Source organism: Rhinoraja longicauda, chromosome 10, assembly GCF_053455715.1.
Source record: "Rhinoraja longicauda isolate Sanriku21f chromosome 10, sRhiLon1.1, whole genome shotgun sequence".
In the NCBI taxonomy this organism is placed as follows: Eukaryota; Metazoa; Chordata; class Chondrichthyes; order Rajiformes; family Arhynchobatidae; genus Rhinoraja; species Rhinoraja longicauda.
Genome location: NC_135962.1, coordinates 18,023,510 through 18,044,946, shown reverse-complemented (window position 1 = coordinate 18,044,946; position 21,437 = coordinate 18,023,510). Strand labels below are relative to the sequence as shown.

The 21,437-nt window shown below is 38.8% G+C and overlaps 1 protein-coding gene across 5 annotated transcripts in view; it reads left to right on the top strand.

Annotated features, from left to right (window-relative positions):
- LOC144597241 (spectrin beta chain, non-erythrocytic 1-like) overlaps window positions 1–21,437 on the top strand; it is a 173,348-nt gene that overhangs the window by 129,729 nt on the left and 22,182 nt on the right. For all 5 annotated transcript variants that reach the window (XM_078406303.1, XM_078406304.1, XM_078406302.1 and 2 more), the window contains 5 exons: window positions 275–413; window positions 1,945–2,029; window positions 4,367–4,563; window positions 7,189–7,310; window positions 9,830–9,908. In XM_078406303.1, coding sequence (XP_078262429.1) covers window positions 275–413; window positions 1,945–2,029; window positions 4,367–4,563; window positions 7,189–7,310; window positions 9,830–9,908 — 622 coding nt within the window. The remainder of the gene's footprint in view (window positions 1–274; window positions 414–1,944; window positions 2,030–4,366; window positions 4,564–7,188; window positions 7,311–9,829; window positions 9,909–21,437) is intronic.

Below are 21,437 nucleotides of genomic sequence, written 5' to 3'. Positions count from 1 at the left end.
TTACATACTGGATTCATCAATATACATCTGCATCAGCTTGCATGCCTACATTTATTATTTGCTCGTTTAAAAATTTAACATAATTGATTGCATGCAAAAGATTCTGACCCAATGCATAAGGGTACGATTCTAATCTTTTTCTGAAAGGATAATTGCCCAATGTTCAATGTATTAGTTAACTTAAGGATACATACAGTTAATTATTTCCATGTTACTTTGGCAGTAAGTTCTTGCTAAATTAAATGTTATGTTCAATTGTTATGTTAAATGACAGGGATATCTCCTCTGTGGAGCTACTGATGAAATACCATCAGGGAATCAGAGCAGAAGTTGACGCCAGAAACAGGAATTTTGTGTCCTGTATTGACCTGGGCAAGACGATGTTAACCCGCAAACATCTTGCTTCTGATGAGGTGAGGACGGGCAGGATGTTTACATGGATTTCAAGCTTGCTTTCGTTATTCTTTGTTGATGCACAGTGGATCGACTTCCAACATTTGCACTTGAAGCCGAGTGAACAAACCAACCTGTGTTTACTGCTGAACAGAAAGTTATTGCATGCAGAAGACATATTCATGTGCTAGATGTAAGGTAACACATTATGGTGAACTTTTGCAGTTTGTGTTTGCGGTAAGTGCATCATCTGTGTTCACTGTTAGTAAATGACAGACTGTGATCTGTGGTAAAAATATGCAGTGAGTGTGAAGGCTACAATATGCCACTTTTTAACATAGAGGCTGATTTGTGCTGTAGGCTGGACTTTCAATTTGCCCTGATCCAAATGCACTGTAAGTGAAATGCCCTTAATATCTAACACCTAACCTCTTGGCCACTTTGAAATAATTATTTTAATTATATATTAAATCAAGATAACCCAAAATAGTATTTTGCATGCAAAACCGTTACCTAACATCCAAATAATTCAGCAAATTTCTCATTTGCTGCCATGCTGTTAAAATACTGCAGAGCATAGAACATGGAGCAGTACAGCACAGAACAGGCTCATTCTCTCACAATATCAATACCAACCATGATGCCATTTTAAACTAATCCCATCTTAGTTTAGTTTAGAGGTACAGCTTGGAAACAGGACCTTCGGCCTACTGAGTCTGCACCGACCAGCGATCACCAATACACTAGTTCTATCCTACACACTGGGGATAATTTACAGAAGCCAATGAACCTACAAACCTGTACATCTTTGTAATTTGGGAGGAAACCGTAGCACCTAGAAAAAAACTCACACGGTCACCGGGAGAACGTACAAACTCCGTACAGACAGCACCAAATCTGGTTTCCGGGCGCGGTAAGGCAGCAACTTTACCGCTGGGCCACTGTGCTGCCCCAAATGCCTGCACATGATTGTTATCTCTCCATTCCTTATCTGTTTATGTGTCTTATCGGGTCAGGCAGCATCTCTGGAGATGGATAAATGAAGTTTCGGTTGGGGACTCATCGTCTGAAGTAGAGTCCCCCACCTGAAATGTCACCGACCCATCTTCTCCAGAGATGCTGCCTGACCCGCTCAGCTACTCCAGCTCTTTGTATCATTTTTTGTGTAAACCAACCTGCATTCCATGTATCTCACAAAGTAATGTCTGTGTATTTTTATAAACAAGCAGATGTGAAATAAGCCAAGCTTATAAAAAAAAAGTAGCCTCAGCTACTCCAGCACTGGTTTACTATTTAATAATATTAAAAAAGTTTTGTTTCTTTACTTTTCTGCACATAGATTATAAATGTCATAGGCAGTTGAGTGTTTTCTACTGCAATGTGTCAGACTTAAAGCTCCAGGTCTCATCAAGAGGCCTGATTATATCGTAGTCTTGCATACATCTTGCACCCACTTTTGTCTCACAGCATAATCTTACCTTCAAAATTCATTTTATAAAATCAGATGTGTCAAAATGTGCACTGAAGTATACAAATCTATTTTTTTCTTAGATCAAAGAGAAGTTGATACAACTTACAGAGAACAGAAAATTGATGATGGATAAGTGGGATGATCGTTGGTACTGGTTGCGCCTCTGTGAGTGAAACATTCTCATGTCAGTCCTCCTTTGCCACCTAAATGTGATGAGAGATCATTTCCATGTTGAGTGTGCTGTCATTTGGATGCAATGTTATGCTGGAGCTTGTCTGCTCTCTCAGGTGGATGTAGCAGGATATTAGACACAATTTTGAAGAGCAGCAAAGGAGTTCCCTCTGAGTTCCAGCCAATACTAATCTCCAGCTTTCACTGAAGCTGAATATCAAGAGATTATCAAGAAATTCCAATGTCATTGAAATTTCAACAGGCTTTCTCATTGCTTATCAATTGCTATATTTCACTGCATAACAACTGGGATTACACATCCAAAGTGCTTAATTTCTTTTTTTTTTAAGTGCTTAAACAAGTTAATTAAATTTCATATGTATACCCCCAGTGGAAGTTCTCATGTCATCCATGAGTGTTGTATCGTTTCCTGTCAAATGTTGGAACCAAGGTATTATGAAAAATTGAGGCCGATTTGTTTCATCGCTTCATGATCTGATGCAAGCTCTTTTCCCATATGGCACTAAACACTAGTTGAATTACCAATAGTTGCGTGAAAGAACAATTTTAATACCAAAAGACTACTGCGCACAGGCTATGGACAGGCCACAGACCTTCTTTTGAAACTACCCGGACAATTTAAATGCAATTTAAATTTATTAGCATTGGGAAAGACATGGATGAGGTGGGATATTTTCCTGCAGAATTTTAAACTCTCTGTCACCACCTAGTGTGCTATCACATAATCTTGAACTAAAAGAAGGCTTCAGTCATACTACTCAGGAATTTGAAACTGCCTACACCCTGCAATGGCACAAGATGATTAGTTCAAAAATTACTACCACATGTAATTGAGGTAACAATAATGATTGGTAATGCTGTTGAGGAAAATGTTCCATCTGATCCACCTTTTCAATTCAAGCAACTTGTTCCTTGTTCAACTTAATTTTGCTGTGAGCATTAATAGAGCACAAGATCAATCTTTGAAAGTTGTTAGGCTTAATCTTGAAAGTCAATGCTTTTCCCATGAATTAGCTGTATATTGATTGCTCCAGAATTGGAGATAAATATAATCTATGTATTTTTACATGGGATTCAAAGGGTAAAAATATTTTGTATTCTGAAGCACTTCAACATTGAAATCAAGTAAATATACACAATTTAATGAGGTAGATTCAGTGAAATGCTTTGTTTTGGATACAACCCAGTAGAATTATGTGGCAGACCTCACCTGGGCAGTACACAAGGATTGCCATGTTTTGGCATGATGATTGTAAGAACCTCTTCTCACAGAGGTTGGTGAATTTCTAGCATTCTCCATTCGACAGGGTTGTGAAGGCGAGATAAATGAGAGTACTTAAAGAGGATACCAGACACACTTTTGAATGATCAGGGAATTGAGAATGTTGGGGAACTAATACAGAAATGTTGAGACCTGGAGCAAATCAGTCATGATCACGTTGAATGGCAGAGTTGGCTTGAGGGCCACATGAGCCACTCCTCTGATTTCCTTCTGTTCTTATGCCCTTGTCCTCGCATCTCTTCATGATTATCAATATTCCCAGTGACACTTTAAGTCAGAACAAGTTATATGTGCATACCTGTAAATACCACAAGATAAATAACAGAAGGGAAAAAGAAATGGATAAAACAACTAAGGCCCCATTTAGCTGTGTAAATTGGATGGCTGCTGAGCCAACCATACTGCTGTCCAACTACGAGAGAACAAATGGAAGATGTGATTAATCCATCAAAGAATCTTCTGTTAGTTCAATTAGATCAGTAAATTACTTAAAATGACCCAAACATTATAATGGATCAAAGCAAAGTTTCCGAAATTGATTTAATTTGAATTTATTTAGAATTCTAGTTTAGTCTGAACCTGATTTTTATCACAACCCTAACCCACCCAGAGTTTTTTTTCACAAGTTAATATATCCAGTCCTGGTTAATGGCTGTTACATTAATGTACAGTTTGCCCAGCTTGCTACTGCCTATTTGTTGTTATATTCCTTTGATTGTGAGCATTGCTGACATGGCCACAATTTCTTCCCCGTTCCCAGTTGACCCTTGAACTGAGTGGCTTGCTTGGCTATTGTGGAGGGTAGTTCAGGGTCATTCACATTGTTATGGGTTTGGAGTCACATACAGGCCAGACCAGGTAAGGACTGGAGATTTGGCTTCCAGAATACCACTCTAGTAATGTAACTACTAATGGCTTGTTACTCTGTGTTCATGATCGAACTGAATATTCATAAAATCATCATTTAAGTTTTTTTTACCTATATTAACTGATTAAAATTTAATATCATTGTGGTTTTTCCTTTTTAGTACTGGAAGTGTGTCAGTTTGCAAGGGATGCTTCAGTTGCTGAAGCGTGGCTGATTTCGCAGGAGTCCTATCTCAGCAGCCGTGATGTAGGCAATAATGTGGGTGAGACTGAAAAATTGATCAAGAGACATGAGGCATTTGAAAAATCAACAGCTACGTGGGATGAGAGGTTTGGGGCACTGGAAAGACTCACCACTGTAAGTGAAAACATCGTGAGGCATTCAGCTTCATTCAAATGAACATATCTAATTTTGACAGTCCATTACTATTATGTTGCAATAGACAATAGGTGCAGGAGTTGGCCATTCGGCCCTTCGAGTCAGCACCACCATTCAATGTGATCATGGCTGATCATTCTCAATCAGTACCCCGTTCCTGCCTTCTCCCCGTACCCCCTGACTCCACTATCCTTAAGAGCTCTATCTAGTTCTCACTTGAATGCATTCAGAGATTTGGCCTCCACTGCCTTCTGAGGCAGTGAATTCCACAGATTTACAACTCTCTGACTGAAAAAGTTTTTCCTCATCTCAGTTCTAAATGGCCTACCCCTTATTCTTAAACTGTGGCCCCTGGTTCTGGACTCCTCCAACATTGGGAACATGTTTCCTGCCTCTAACGTGTCCAACCCCTTAATAATCTTATATGTTTCGATAAGATCCCCTCTCATCTTTCTAAATTCCAGTGTATACAAGCCTAGCCGCTCCAATCTTTCAACATACGACAGTCCCGCCACTCCGGGAATTAACCTGGTAAACCTATGCAGCACGCCCTATTATGTTGCACACTTCATTGGCAGTTCATTTTGATGAAATGAGTAGTAATTTTGGAAATGATACCTCACAGCAGTGAGAGCACTGTGATCTAGTACAGGTCCATCACCCGTTTTCCAGCAACTGATCGCCCGGCACCTCCTTTATTCCGAACAAAATAATGAGGGCATTGTGTGTGGAGCACATTTTCAGGGCGTATGCCTCTGTCCTGAAAGAGTTAATTGGTTACTTTTTTGTTAATTGTTAATTCTTTAAGTTTATTGTGGTCCATGGCGCTTTAGAGACACAGGAGGGGTATAATTAGTGGGTCAGAGCTGTATTGTTGGATAATTATTACGTGACCTCTTGGTGGATGATCCGGCAAGGCTCTGCCAACAAGTGTGCCGGAAAATTGGTGGTGTACCTGTATTTGGATTAAAATGTCACACTACACCTTTGTGAATTTTCATACAGCTATCCGACAAGCTTGAGTTTTGAAAAACAGTTGCAATTCACTTTATCTTTGCCCTTTCAAAACACTTGCTGATTTCAACGAATCGCTTTAGAAAGGTGTTGTGTGTGTTTGTGTGTGTATGCACACATATACATGCTCCTGGTCTGCATTTGGCTTCTAGAGTTTGGAGGAGGAGTGCATTAACTTTGACCACACATGCAGTCATGGAAATATTTAGTCTTGCTCTCAAATCCTAGATGACTCATTCCTGGCATTGATTTCCTTGGCCAGCTTCTGACAGTGTTGCTTTATCCAAGCTATGGGAGACCTCCTTGAATCCCTCACAGATACTACCCCCCTGTGTTCGTGTAATTGGGTCCTCTTGATCATCCCTAAGTTTAACTACTTCAACTTTAGTAGCCTTGCATTATAACTTCCAGGATATTGGCTTGAGAATTCCCTCCCCAACAAAATGCACACCTCACCTCTTTTCCTTCTCTTTTAAAACACTCGATATTTAACTAATTCCCCAAGCTGCCATTAGAAGTGGCTCACAGTCAAACTACGTGTCATAACAGTGCCTTGGGATGTTCTGCTATTTTTAAAAAATTGTATAAATGCTTATGTTGCCAACTAAGTGTAGCTTTTGATAATAAACACAGGACAATGACGTTGCTTAACAATCATACTTCTTTGTTAATCATGATTATTCAAACAACTCAAAGATTCACAACACAGTTTTAAACAAGACGCGTTAACTATTTAGTTACACTGCTCTTCAGTTAGTTGCACAGAATCCAAAACTCGCTACTTGTATTTGGATATTAACTGCTCCAGATGAACTTGGTTGGGGTTCAATGCAGTGAATTTTTCTCTGAGTACCTAACCTAGGGTCTTCTGCAATGGTCATGATTGTTTCTCTTGATCATCCTCTGAGGCAGCGTTTTATCCATCTCTTTGCGTACCTTCCAGTCATTGGTTTGGTTTTATGGCTAATTCTCTGGCTATAACATTATTTTCTCTAAATGTACTTGTTTCCTTTCATTCCTTTTGGTTTAATCACCTCGTCTGCATCTATCGGAGTTTAAACTTATTCAATTTACCAGCCTGTCCCTGCTTTACTGCATCCTGAAATATTCTTATCAGCATTCTTCGGTGTTCAGGGATAGTGATGTTCTCAGCTGAGAAAGCTGCCTCAGCGAGGCTCCCTTGCCAATATGAACCGATTGTCCAAATATCAGTATGACCACACTTGACTCAGTCCCACTTCTTGCTTCAGCCTTCTTTGTTTCCAGTTCTGCTACTTAACTTTTTCTTTCTCTCTCAACTGTCTACTCGTGTTTGTTGGAGCGAAACATCTGAGCTAAGGGGACATCCTAAGGATTAAATATCCTATTTAAATAGGCCAGTCTTTCCTGTCCAATTATTGAATGAAAATATTTTTTTATCAAATAAATTCCTCCAATACTTCTCTCCTGAGATGCTGCCTGACCTGCTGAGATACTCCAACATTTTGTGTATACCTCCAATACTTTTGGTATTTTTAAAATAATTATTCATCTGTTACTTTTGCTAACGTGTTTAATGTGATATACACCTAAGCTGTTTCTGTCTTGTAGTTGGAGTTACTGGAGATTCAGAAACAACAAGAAGCTTTCAAGCGGAGCAAGGAAGCACAAGTACTGCCAGAGGCACAACTCGATCACGAGCACAGAACACCTGTTCCATTGCGTGAGGAGAAGTAAGTGTTGATACTCTGGGTCAGTTTTGTAGTTGCACCAGAGCCAGGCTTTCTCAGAAGTTGCGGTCAAGGAATGTAGAGTGAGGGTTAAATATGAAAAGTTTTTGTGGTAACTTCTGTTAAGGCTGACATTTGCAGACAAGATCTTGATCTGGTCTTTCCCCCTCATGTCAAAAGTGGGTCAACTTTAGGCTATTGATCATCAGCAGCTGTAAACCCACCTCAATTTCCTGGATGTTTATTACTTATATATAGTGTTTTACTGTAGTAACATCCTTTGCAGAGGGACCTTGTACTGTGATGTGCAGAGGAGTTCTTGCTGCACATCACAGAAAGCAAAAGATTATTGTTGAAATCGGTAGAAACTGCTTCATTAAAAATAACTTGGAAATGGACTTTATTCTGTTGCACCCTGGATAACAGTCATCAATTTTCTGTGTTATGACACTAAGAAAACAGAGAAATACAATTGCATTTGTAGATATATCAATCAATCCCCCCCCCCCCACCATCTGTCTTCATCGTCACATCTTATCTCAGTTCATGTTTCTGACCTTCACTGCGCACTCTTTGAATTCATTGAATTTTGCAAATTCATCATCAAAGCACAGCAATAGATGTCAGGAAAGGTTTGATTGTTAAACACTAATTAAAATGATGTTTGGGAAATTTTAAACTTGAAAACATCCTTTGACCGAAATGTTCCATAGACAGGTGGTTGATTATATGTGAGAACCAAGAGAAAAAAAGGCGGAGCAGGCCAAAGCCTAGCAAATAATGGGTGGATACAGATGTGGGGGATTTGATTCGTAAATAGGTGAAGTAGGTGACAAAGGTTTGAGATGAAAAGGAGCGAAGATTGTGCCAAATAAGGATAGGAGGAGTGAAATGTAAAGTCAGAAAAAGGGATATGGATGGAAGGGACTGAGGGGAGGAGAGAGAAGGGATAAAAGGGACATGGGGGACTGAGGATAGACAATAGGTGCAAGAGTAGGCCATTCGGCCCTTCGAGCCAGCAACGCCATTCACCGTGATCATGGCTGATCATCCACAATCAGTATCCCATTCCTGCCTTCTCCCCATATCCCTTGACTCGGCTATCATTAAGAGCTCTATCTAACTCTCTCTTGAAAGTATCCAGGTGGGATGGGAGATGAGTGTATGAAGGTGGGGGAAAGGAACTGGGTGACACGGGAGGGTTTGGAGATGGTGGAAGAATGAGCACACCGAAGTGGGGGTGGGGTCACGAGAAAGATCAAGGGAGGTGGGAAAAGTTATTACTTCAGGTTGAAGAATTCAGCATTCATACCATTGAGTTGTAAGCTGCCCAAGAGGAATATGAGGTTCTGTTCCTCCAGTTTACACCTGGCCTTGCTCTGGCTATGGTGGAGACCCAGGACAGAAAGGTCTTATGGCAATTGGAAGGGTAGTTGATATAGTTAGCAATCTGGAGATCCAATACCCCTTGGTGGACATAGCATAAGTGATCAACGAAGCATTTGCCTAATCTACTCTTGGTCTCGTTGATATGCGAACGAGGGAATAGTTCACATCAATCTTAGATAAACACCATTAGAGTTGATAAGGCTTTATCTATCCATCGCAGCGGTGAATGCTGATTACATCAGTACATGGAGGAGTTCCCCACTTTAGCCCTTGCAGGTGCTGATGACACCAGACTGGGAGCCAAGAAAAACAGTTTTCCAAAGGTGTGTAAGAAAGAACTGCAGATGCTGGTTTAAATCGAAGGTAGACACAAAATGCTGAAGTAATTCAGTGGGTCAGGCAGCATCTCTGGAGAGAAGGAATGGGTGACATTTTGGGTCGAGACCATTCTTCAGAAGAAGGGTCTTAACCCGAAACATCACCCATTCCTTCTCTCCAGAGATGCTGCCTGACTCGTTGAGTTACTCCAGCATTTTGTGTCTACCTTCAGTTTTCCAAAGGCTTCTCTTGTAAAGTTAATTGAGTGCTTATGATGTACCTAATGAGTGTTCATTTCAGTGGACATCAATCATGAACATTAATAAATTACTGTCCAAATTAAAATATTTAATTCAGTAGATTTGGGTAATTCTTTGGCGCTTTTCGTATAATGTCAAGTTTACTTGGGATTTCTTTGGCCAACTTTAGAAAATAATACTTATTTTTATAGCTATGAAATTTAAAAAATGAATCTGAACTGCATGCAAAAACAATTTATTCAACTTCAATCTTTCCGTAGCACTGGGATTTTGTTATTTGTAAACTCCTTTTTGCAATGTGGTAAAGAAAGAAAATCATAGCCATAGACTTGTCAAGCACTGAATTGGGCACTTCGTGACAATGTCGTCCTTTTTGCCCATCTACATTAATCCCATTTACCTCCATTATAACTGTATCTTGAAGTCTGAGCAATTCTATTGCATTGAGATGGCAAAATCTTTATAAATTAATTTTGTTTATTTGTTTTGTTAAGCACAAAATATCCAAAGGTGCCAGAACCATGTTGATTGATAGTGCTTTCTCCTTTCCCTTAGGGAACAGAAAGAAGGGTGGAAGGTTGAAGCCCAGGAAGCAACGGAACTAACTCCCCATGGAACAGAAGAGCCATCACTGGTCAGTTATCAATCTAAATTCTGTCATAGTTCCCATCGTTTCAAGTCAATTGAAAGAGCCAATCAGCGTCCTCTCTGAATCCAATTCCTCTTGTTTTGGTGGCTTGTCTTTTTTATAAACCTGCACCAATATTTTCTTCAGCTACAGAAGTGCTTAAAAAAGATGATGACCATGCAGAGAATTATTATCTGTATTGTAATTAGTAAGGGAATTATTATCTGTATTGAATACAAATGTAGGCAGAACAGGGATTTGTCTTGGATGGTAACATAAGCCAACGGCATTGTATTAGTTGCCCATGATGTTCAGTTTCATTGGCCTGCCTGATATCCAGTTTCATTGCTGCGTGCTTTGATCCACCAGCCAAGGTGAATTGCAACCCTGGATATTGCATTGAAATTATGAGTGATGAATATTGAAGATTAACTGCTCCCCAAAAACTTATAATTTCAATCTGTAAAATGCATTATGTGGGAGTGCAATCTGGAGAAGCTTTAGCCAGCTCCATACAGCTCCCTCATCTGAAAATGTATATGAAAATGCATGGTTGTTATAAAATGTAGGGTGGGTTTCACATTATGGATCCATGATGGATTTAGATCTTTGTTGCACTGTAGGTTTTCACGTTTTGAAATTAATTTCCATTATTCACCTTTTCACTTACAACAATGGAAGGGAGATGGCCTCTCTCCAAATGTCTGCTAAGCAGCTCCGTTTTAACCAGAGTTTTGGGATATGGGAGAAGACCCCACTGTAAATCACTTATTTTACTAGGAAGCTCATCTACCACCAACCCTTGTTCACAAAAGCTATTGCATGTGTGTTGTCACAGGCATGACCCACACTTTGGTCTGCTGTTTGGCCTGCAATACACTTTGCCTCCACCCATTGTGCTAAGCGGTTTTCTTTAAGCCATGTCTCAGCTTGCAGGAAGTATAAAGCAAATTATGTTAAAAAAAGTTAAAAGACCAGAAACAGAAAAAAAAGTTGAAGCTCTGAAAACATTTCCAATGTGTTCTAAACTCTTTTATTCACCTTTAAACACCTTTAACCACATACAGTAATAAAAAAATACTTGATTTGAAGTTCATTCCCTGTTCCTTTGACTTAAATGAAATTTATGTATAGAAATGGAATAGAATAACTTGCCAATACAACATGTTTAGTGCCACCAATCAGGCAAGAGATCCTTGAAGAATATTTAATTCCTGAATGCAGCTTGACAAATAAGCATCTTATATTTAAAAACAATGTACCTCAGGCTTTTGTAGACATTCTCTTCCATTCAAACCAAGGAGTAGCAAGGAGTCGGACCCATTACCTGGCACAGGATACTCCAGAAAAAAAAGTCTTGATGTGAACACCATCTCTATTGCTACGTTTTATGTATATTATCACAAAGACTGTTAATTATGTGGCGGGAAGTCCCACCTAAATTGATTATTAAACTATAATTGCACCCCGTGGTGCAATCCCTCATGGATATAACATGGAAATCTGACTTTATTGGAGAATGACCATATGATACGATAGAAGTTTATTTATCCCAGGAGGGAAATTGATCAAAAACCCATCAAGAGTTTTTAAGTTATATTTTCGTAATTGTGTTTTTAACTAGTTAGCCCAATAAGAATTCTGCAATGCTCATCACTTTTTTAATCCAAAATTTGGCTGTGTCTACAATCTGGAGATCAAATTTTTAGATTTGTTAATGGCATTGGGTGACTAATTTGCCTATATAGAGGCAAACAGTCGGTTAAAGTTGCAGTATTCATTTTTCAGATTTTGGGTGCAACAAAGGATATTTCCAGAGCCCTTTAACATTTTTATGTTTTTTTTCATTCATATGCTTGAAATATTTAAGAATGATGGTGGAGATCTGCTTTGAGATATTACTCAAAATTGGGCCAAATACATGGGATTGCTGTCTAGACGTATATTGGACTTTGATCAATGGGGCGAGGGAGCAAGGTTTCTTTTGGTTGCTGTGTTTTAGTGACAATGTGAATGCAGCTTGAAAATGTCACTCTCTTATCAGTTATGTTTGTCATTTCTGTGTCAAAATAAATCAACCAATTCAGTTTACACTCTCACTGATTCAGAGCAGCCAGAGGAAAATTCCACCACCACTCTTAGTTTGCTATGTTAAAGAATGTCATTGATTGAGGGGAGGGGGAAGTGATACTGCAGCTTTAAAGGTTACTTAAGTCCAATAAGTATTTTGTCTCTCCCTAAAACTTGTCTTTTACGGGATATATCTGTTAACACAATTGATTGCAAGAGATTACGGGAGATTGTCCAATTCCCAAACCAATGTTGACCAATGCAGATGAAATGTTTTTCACAGTACACTCAAGTAGATTATTGGATCAATAGGTACAAATAGATATGTGACGTAATTATGTTAAGCTAAGGTTACTCAAAATCTTTTGTACATCAGGATGGAAATGTCTTCATACTTGGTGATAAGATTTATGATTTATGGTTCCTCTTGAATCAATACCCTTTGGTTTCCTGCTCTCAGTCTGCCTTGCTTTGTCTTGCATAACAGTCTACTGTCGTGGGATGGCTTTTGCTCCAGATTAACCAAGTAACATTATCTTTGCTGGCTCTGCTTGTAGTTTTATGAATACAGAACGGAATAATGACAAGTTTAGACAAAGTTACAAGAGATGGCTTTATCTGACACTCCTGTTTGCTCATTTCACACAGTCATAGTGCAGGAGATGTTGGAACAAGAATACTGCAGTTATTTGGGGAAAACAATAATTGTCAAGGTGTTATTTAAATTCATTGTCCTTTTACTTCAATGAGCCATCAGGTGCAGAGCGCTTTTGTGTTCCTCAGTAAGTCACAGCTAATTGCACATCTTGATGCAATTTTGTAGTTTGCTTTAAAGATTTCCAGAGAGAGATCTCATTCATCAATGCATTCTTTTGAATATATAAGATCTATAATTCTGGTGTGAGAGATCAGCAGTCTGTCATTAATTCAGAGAGCATTCAACTTCCAAAGTTCAGATAGCAGTGCACTGGGCTACAGGACCATTGAATATACCATTGTATCTCTCGGGGTATGGGGCATATGATGGAATGAGGTGGAGGAAGTGTGCATGCACATGGTATTCTCTTTTTTGAAATAGATAAACTAACTTTCAACAGAAGATGCATGGTGCAAAATAAGTGCAGAATCAATATTAATGGTTCAGTTATGGAAATATGCTTGTTTTCCAAAACGTTAATGGGTATTAAATGTTGCAGGAGTCTTCTGCATAACTCAGCAGAACAGTTCCTTGGACCTGGTTTTAAAACAAAAGCCATCATGCTTATTTATATCCGTTGCTCTCAAAGAAATTCAGTACAGAAATATCTATCATTTCACATACTGTCTGGCTTGCTTCAAAATAAATAACAATTAAGTAAAAGGAGCCCCTTAAATACATGTTTTCCAAAAAAAGGTGTGTCTGTGTGTGTTCAGTCCATCCAGAAGTAAAATTATGCCTTTATTGTGCACCAACTTCAAGTGAGGAGCAGGAAATCGCGTCAACTTATTTTACATTGCTTTGTTCAACTTCGCAAAAGCCATTGACTGTTAATCCAGATGGACTGTGGAGTTCTGTTTCCAAATTTGGTTGCCCATAGAAATGTCTTGCATCTTACATCTGATGACATGCAAGTTGTGATCTTAATTATTGGGTTCACGACCAATCCAATCTCACTGAAGACTGGTGTCAAGTAAGGTGGTATGATCACCTTCATACTTTTGGCAGTTGTTTCCATTGCAATGTTGCACTAGTGGAGCTAATGTATAGACCAAATGAGAAACTGCTGAGCCTGTGTCACCTCAGCTTCAGAACACCAACCTCGGTAATCAAGTGGCACCATGCTGATGATGCTTGCATGTGTGCATGTTCAGGGACCAAGTTTAAGTCATCATTGACTCTTTCATGGGAACATCTGAAGAAGCATCAGCAAAATAAAGGTTCTCAACCAGATCTGTTCAAAATCACAGTCCCCATGATGAGACCTGCAACAGGTAGACTACTTTCCATAACACAGGAGGTGCCTCTCAATTAAAGCAGACATCAACAAAGAAATGCACAATTGCATCAACTGAGGAAAACAATGCCTGAAGATTAAGAATTTGTACCAGGCACAAAAGCTCATGGTCCATCAGCATTGATGCCTGTCCACCAATACTCTTCTGAAAAATGAACTACCTAAGCAGGCTCTTCAAAGCACTGGAGAGATACCACAATACTGTCTCTGCAGAAACCTCCAAATCCAGCAGTGGGATAAGCAAAGCAAGTCAACATCTTATTCCCGGTCAACATCCCCAGCATCCAGCCCTTAATTACACTCAGTTAGATATGTTGCGTAGGCCAGGCCATTTGCATACCTGAAGCAGACACTCTATTCTGACTCATTGCCAGGTGGACAAAAGCCTCCATAAAAAAGTATTATATCTCCACTTGTGTGGATCTCTGACTCATGACTGCTCAATGTGGAGGACTATTTAGGGTGCTAATGAGAATCTTGTTTCATTTATTGAGAACACACAGATGCCACATTTGAACATATGAAGGAGCACACCCAAACAACATCCTTCTTTCATCAGAGGGTAGTTAATCTGTGGAACTCATTGCCACAGAGGGCTGTGGAGGTCGTCGGTGGATATTTTTAAGGCAAAGATAGACAAATTCTTGATTAGAATGGGTGTCAAGGGTTATGGGGAGAAGGCAGGAAAATGGGATTCGGAAACAGATCAGCCATGATTGAATGGCGGAGTAGAATCGATGGGCCGAATGGCCTAATTCTACTCCTATAACTTGTGAAAATGCATGTCTGCCACTCCTGTCCTACCTGTGTCAGAGTCTGAGGTTCCCATATTAGCTTCATCAGACACCTCAGAATTCACAGGACTGAAGTGGATCTAAGTAAGCAAATTAAAGATAAGAGGATGCATGTGCATGCACACTCCAAGAGTTGAGGCATAGGGCAGGAGAAGCTGGAATTTGTAGGTCAAAGACCACTTCTCCACAGCCAATGAAGAAGGTAAAAGGAATACTTTGGTTTCTTTTGCTCGAAGTCTAGGTTTCTCTTTGTGCTTTCTTCAGCACTTTAGTCACTGTACATTTTAAGATGTGTGCCATAAATGTTTCCCTGGATTGTTGCAAAAAATAGTTGTCAATGAAACAAAATTTAAGAAGTGGAGCAGAATGTGTAGCTTCTACTGTGGTTTGTGTACTGAACGGGTGTGAATTTCTAGTAATTGACTCATTGCTGACAGCCTCACCCATATACGCGGACTTGAATGATGAATGTTTGATAGCATAAAGGCATTGGAGCCAACAAAATGTGATGGAAGGAAATGCAGATGCTGGTTTAAAGCAAAGATACAAAATGCTGGAGTAACTCAGCGGGTCAGGCAGCATCTCTGGAGCAAAAGGATAGCTGACGTTTCGGGTTGGAACCATTCTTCAGACTCAAATTACTTCAGCATTTTGTGTCTATCTTCAGTATTGGAGCGAAGGTTTCACCTGTGCCCATACGGGCACCCAGTCACTGAATGGCAGCAGAGCCAAGCGCAGAAAGTTTTTTGTTTCCCCATTTTTTCTCTTCTTGCGGCAGTGCGGCCAAGACTGAATCAGCTTATTCAGCAAACATTTGCTCAGACCTTAACTTCCAAATGGATAGCTGTTATTCACAGCTTTACCGATGGTTGACCACACAGAAACAGGCCAATCCGCCTATGTTTATGCTCTGTGCAAGCTTTACTCAGCTGAAGTATCAAGAATCTTACAAATACACGAAATATCAAAATTAAATATTGGAACAGAAAATTCCTCCTTTTAGAGCACTTTGGGGATCCAGTGGAGATTAGAAAGAGTTTAGCAAGCCTGATATTTAGTAAATGGCAAATTAAATAGATTCATAGTAAATCCTAAAATAGACACAAAAAGCTGGAGTAACTCAACCGGACAGGCAGCATCTCTGGAGATAAGGAATGGGTGACGTTTCGGGTCAAGACCCTTCTTCAGACTTAATTCTTCAATTAAATTCTATTCAATTTAGAGTAAGATACATGGAATGACCAATTATGCCATGGTTATCACTAAATAAATGCATGGATTTCTATCGCTCTTTCATTATTGGAAATATTAGACTTCATCTATTCAGGACAGATAAATAGATTACATTTGGGGCAGTGATTCACCTCTTAGATCATAATCTTTATGTATAAATTAATGACTAATGGAGAAATGTTCAGGGAGTTTGGGATTCAAATGATATTTTTTCAGCTGAATTGTATCTTCTCTCATGGTTTATAATATGAGTGATGACATTCAGTCACCTTACTTTCCAAAATAACCATTCAGTTCTATACATGCAAAAGTCCTTATCATTATAATGCTTAGCGAAATGAATAATGAAGTAAAAACAGTAAAAAAAACAAGTAAATCACTTATTCAACAGTTCAGTTTCAAAAATATTCCAGGGATAACTGAAAATTTGCCATTATTGTTTTAAATTTCCTGAGGGGAAAATACATTTGTCAAAATTAAAATGTATTACAGTCGTGCATCAATCGGCAGGTGGTACTGCAACATAGCCCAATTCCTATATTGACACGGTTTTATTTCAAATGCTTTCTGCAGTCATACAGCAGAATGTGTTTACAATGAATTAGCTTGTGCACTTTATTTTGCATCACAATCAATTAGATTTGAGATAAAGATTTGCAGGATCTGCAATGAAATATCTATACTTTTACATAAATTAATATCAATGTTTTACTATTGAGTGAACTGCACAATAGGATTATGCAAACAATATTCACAGCTTAAAAGTCTAACTGTAAGCTGCTGCTTAGACTTTCGTTACTTTTGAGTTTGATCGATGTCACCAAATCACAACTGTTTGATTTAACCCCCTTTGTCCTTATCACCTTGTCAGTGTCTAGTCTCCTCTCTAGTACTAGTCCATTGTCTTAGATTTATTAATCTAAAAAATAATTGACTTGATTAATGATAGATTATTATTAATTAAATGGACTCAGTGTTTTTATCCCCCCCCCCCCCTCTCATTGAGTGTGAATGGGAGAAGAACATTTCTACCAGGCACATTGCAACACTAATGTGAGCTTCAATTGCACAGCTTTGTTTAACACAAGACATTAATACAGCACAAAAATGACCGCTGAATGCATTGCAGACTGTCATGTGGTCTGGGAACAGGCCGTAAACCTGCCCAGATAACCTTTCAAAACATATTCCTTGTTTTTAATTGTTGTAATCAAAAAGCAAAAAGAAAACAGTACCCGCTGAAAATTTGAAATATATTCAAAAAAGGCTTTAAGTATACTCAGCAAGTCAGACGGCATTTGTGGAGAGAGAAACAGAATTACCATTTCAGGTCAATGACTTTTCATCAGAACTCATCAGAACCAGGTCATTGATCCTAAATATTGGTTTTCCTCCCTACAGATATTGCCTGACTAGATGAGTATTTCCAGCATTTTCTGCTATTATTTTTGGCTACCAGAGCCTGATTTGGTTCCCCACACACATGCAATCACACTGTTCAATGATCTCTTCTGTACCCACTTATGATTTTGTTATTCATCCTGCTTTGTTATTGTGTTTTTATTTGGGTATTTTTCTCAATTGCTTCATCTTCCTTGCATTCTGATATGTGTACTTGCAATCCAGCCACAATGTTCTCTGAAATGATTTTCTTATTCTTTCCTTTCCTCCCAAGATTTTAAAATAAAAGTCTTGTTTCATGACCTATTTTCATTGAAAATGTGTTTATGTTGCTTGCTTTTTATTTTCATCTGCTTTCATGCTGTTGAAACATAATTTTGTCAACTACCTATTTCCTTCTATTTACGTTGGCGTAATTCATGTTTCATTGACACTTGTGTAGATTATAGACATGCATAATAATTCAAAAATCAAAAGAAAAAAACAGACAATCAATTATTATTAACTGCCACTCGTGGAGGGGTGATCACCGGTCGGTGAGGACTCGGTGGGCCGAAGGGCCTGTTTCTATGTTTCATCTCTAAAACAAACCCCCAAAATTAATAATTTAACAATTGTCTGTGATTGAAGACCTTCCCATATGGTTGACATTCAAAGTCTTCTTACCTGGTCTGGCAAGCTGCTCAATTCAAGGCAATGAGGATGGACAGTAAACTGGCTCAACCAACAACATTCATACCATCTGAATATACTTTAAAGATCAGTCATATTCAAGGACAAAAATCTTTGAAATTCATTGTGCTGAGAAATGTAATCCTGTTGACTTTGTTCTTTCATGCTTCTTGCCTGAAAATGGCTTGGAACACAAGGATGCCCATCAGATTGTTTTGCCTCTCTGCAGAAATTTGACCAACTACATCCCAGCATTAATGGAACTTGCACATCAGATATGTCTGTCAGGTATCAAATGGTGCTGTTCATCATGGAATGGTCTTTTTAGAATATCACTGGGAAAATTAGTTCTTATCATTACTGATCACTTTGATGGGATTATACTTTTAGGCCACCAAGTAGTCAGTGGATTTGGAAGAACAAATCTGTAGACAAGTTGCAATGGGCTGATCTATTGTAAACTCTGCCCATGTCTGTCTGTAAGGGATTCATATTTGCATCTTCTTGTCTTTTCCTTTTCATATATCTACAAAAGCTCTCACAGTCCATTGTTTATGTTACTCAATCATTTACTCTCATACACAATTTGCCTTCATCAATTCCTTGAACCTCCTTCACTGAATTTAAAATGCTCCCAATCCTCAGGTCTACACTACTTCGGGCAACTTTAGAGGCTTTGTTTGATTTCATACTGTCTTTGAAGACATCGAGTTACTCCCAGAATCAGGCAGGATAAAATATTATGGTGCAAGTCAACTATGGACAAAACGGATTTTCATATCCTAGCATGATTGCAGTCGGAACCTGTGCATGCAATAGGTTTTTTTTCCAAGTAATCAACAAGTTTGAGTAGGTTAAGAGGAAGAGAGAGATGACAGGAATCATCTGTGGTTCATAAAATCAACGTCTCAGTCCAGCCACACTTAAAGATAATGTTACTGCAAATAGATACAGACCCATATTCAATCCTGACTACGGGTGCTATCTGTACAGAGTTTGTACGTTCTTCCCGTGACCGCATAGGTTTTCTCCGAGATCTGTGGTTTCCTCCCACACTCCAAAGATGTACAGGTTTGTAGGTTAATTGGCTTGGTGTATGTGTAAATTGTCCGTGGTGCGTGTAGGATAGTGTTAATGTGTGGGGATCGCTGGTCAGTGCGGATTTGATGGCCAAAGGGCCTGTTTCCTTGCTGTATCTCTAAACTAAACTAAAAAAGAAAATAAATTCGCATTCACTTGATGTTACAAGAAAAATATATTTCACTGGCATTGTCATAGATAGTCTCAACTTCCCGACAGTCTGCCTCATTCTTGGATCCCGTTTCCATTGACACAAATTTCAGATGTAATGCAATAAAAAACATCTACTCAGAAAAGTTTGTGTGGAATAAACAGTTGGTGAATAGATTATGATTGCCAGAGAAACAATCAGTTCCCTTTGAACTGTGATAGTTTATGAAATTAAGCCACGCGGTTAGGAACATAGAAACAGGAGAGGACCAATCTGCTCCTTGACCTTGTTTACCACAATTCAGTAAATAATAGCTGATTTCAGCTCAGCTCCATTTATCTGCTCAGTTTCATTCTTCCTGATGTCCTTTATCTAGAAAAATTAAATAACTTTGGTTTTGAAAAATTAATTGATACTGAAATTGTATTGTAATGAGTGGCAATGGTCTGGTATAGGCAGCTTTTAGAAACTTAAACATTTTCAGCTCCTCTCGTGAGAAGATGTTTATAGATTTTGCTGCTGAATAGCCTGTTCCAATTTTCATCTCTGGTATTACAAACTTAATAGTTTTGGGCTTATTGAATACCAAAAAGAAAGGTTGTTCAGAAATTCAGGTGCCCTGATTTAAAATTCCAATCCATGGTTCAAAAATGGTCATGAAACATCTTTGCACCATCTCAGTGGTGTTAATTTTGGTGTTGGCCAGGAAGTTCAACATTCAGCACAGCCCTCAACCAACTATAATCCACAGATTAATAGGACAATAAGCTGCAGCAGCAACCCTAATGACCACTGGTCTTCAGCACTCAGCAAAGAAGGCCACAAGTCTAGGTTAAACCCTATGCTGTTTAAAACTGTCACATGCCCAGATGAAGACATGTTGAAGCACCTTGCATTTGAGTAAGAAGAGGTGACTGAAGTTGAAAGAAGTACATATCTGCAGCAAACCTGGTAAGTATTCAATATGAGTGAAGTTGTCAACTAAAGTTTAACTAACATGAAATGTAACCTATGAAGTGAGTTACATTTGAAACATAGATGATGGACACGAAAGAAGAAGAAGTTGAGATAAGGCACTGTTGCCATGCAGCTACTTAAGGCACAGAAATAATAGTTTTGACTGACATATCTCATCTACAGGATCAGGCAAATAACTAAATCTTTATTTCTCCACAGAAAAACATGAGGCATCTTGAATTCAGAGCCTCTTGAAGCCTCTTAATAATCTGAAGCTGTACACACACTCACAGCTGCTGTGTTCAGTAGCCACATCACATTAAATCACTGCCACTTAAGCGCTCATTCCATAAGGGTAGTACCTCTGCATGTGATAGACACAAAATTTACAGGCAGCATCTCTGGATAGAAGGAATGAGTGACGTTTCGGGACGGGTCTCGTCCCAAAATGTCACTCATTCCTTCTATCCAGAGATGCATCCTATTCCGCTGAGTTACTTCAGCATTTTGTGTCTATCTTCGGTGTAAACCAGCATCTGCAGTTCCTTGCTATACAGTGTAATAGACTGATTTATGGCATTGGTCATGTTGGATGTAAGATTGACTGCACTGCCAGTCATTGGGGAAGGAATATTATCTTGTGTTGATTGCAATGTAAGCCACCTTGACTAATAAATAATGCAGGGAACTACTTTAAAAATACGATTGTTGTAGTGTCTGAATAGGGATCCACTATTCGCGGAGCCGAGTGATCAGCTATTTGGAGATCTAACGAGAAATGGTTTAATTTGCATGTTGGGGAAGTCTTTGTGGAGGGGATGTTTTAGGTGAACACTTGGTAAAGATCAAGTGTTCACTTAGAGGTTATCTGAACAGATAAGCAGATGGTAACAGGTTTAAAGACAAATCTTCTCCGTGCAGCTGGCATGCAATACTCAAGTTGCAATAATGCAGTGAACTGCAAGTTTCAATGTTTAAAAGAGAATGAACAACAAGTGATATAATGCAACTATGTTCTAAGTAAAAGAAAAAATTGTGATTCTTGGTACATCTTTGTAAATGATAATCTACAGATGTTAATGTAAGATAAAAGACAGTTTACTGTGTGTGTAGCTTGTACTGTGTATAACATCGGAGTACATTTCTTCACAGTAATGGGGGAAAAGTAAGTTATCTTGTCTTC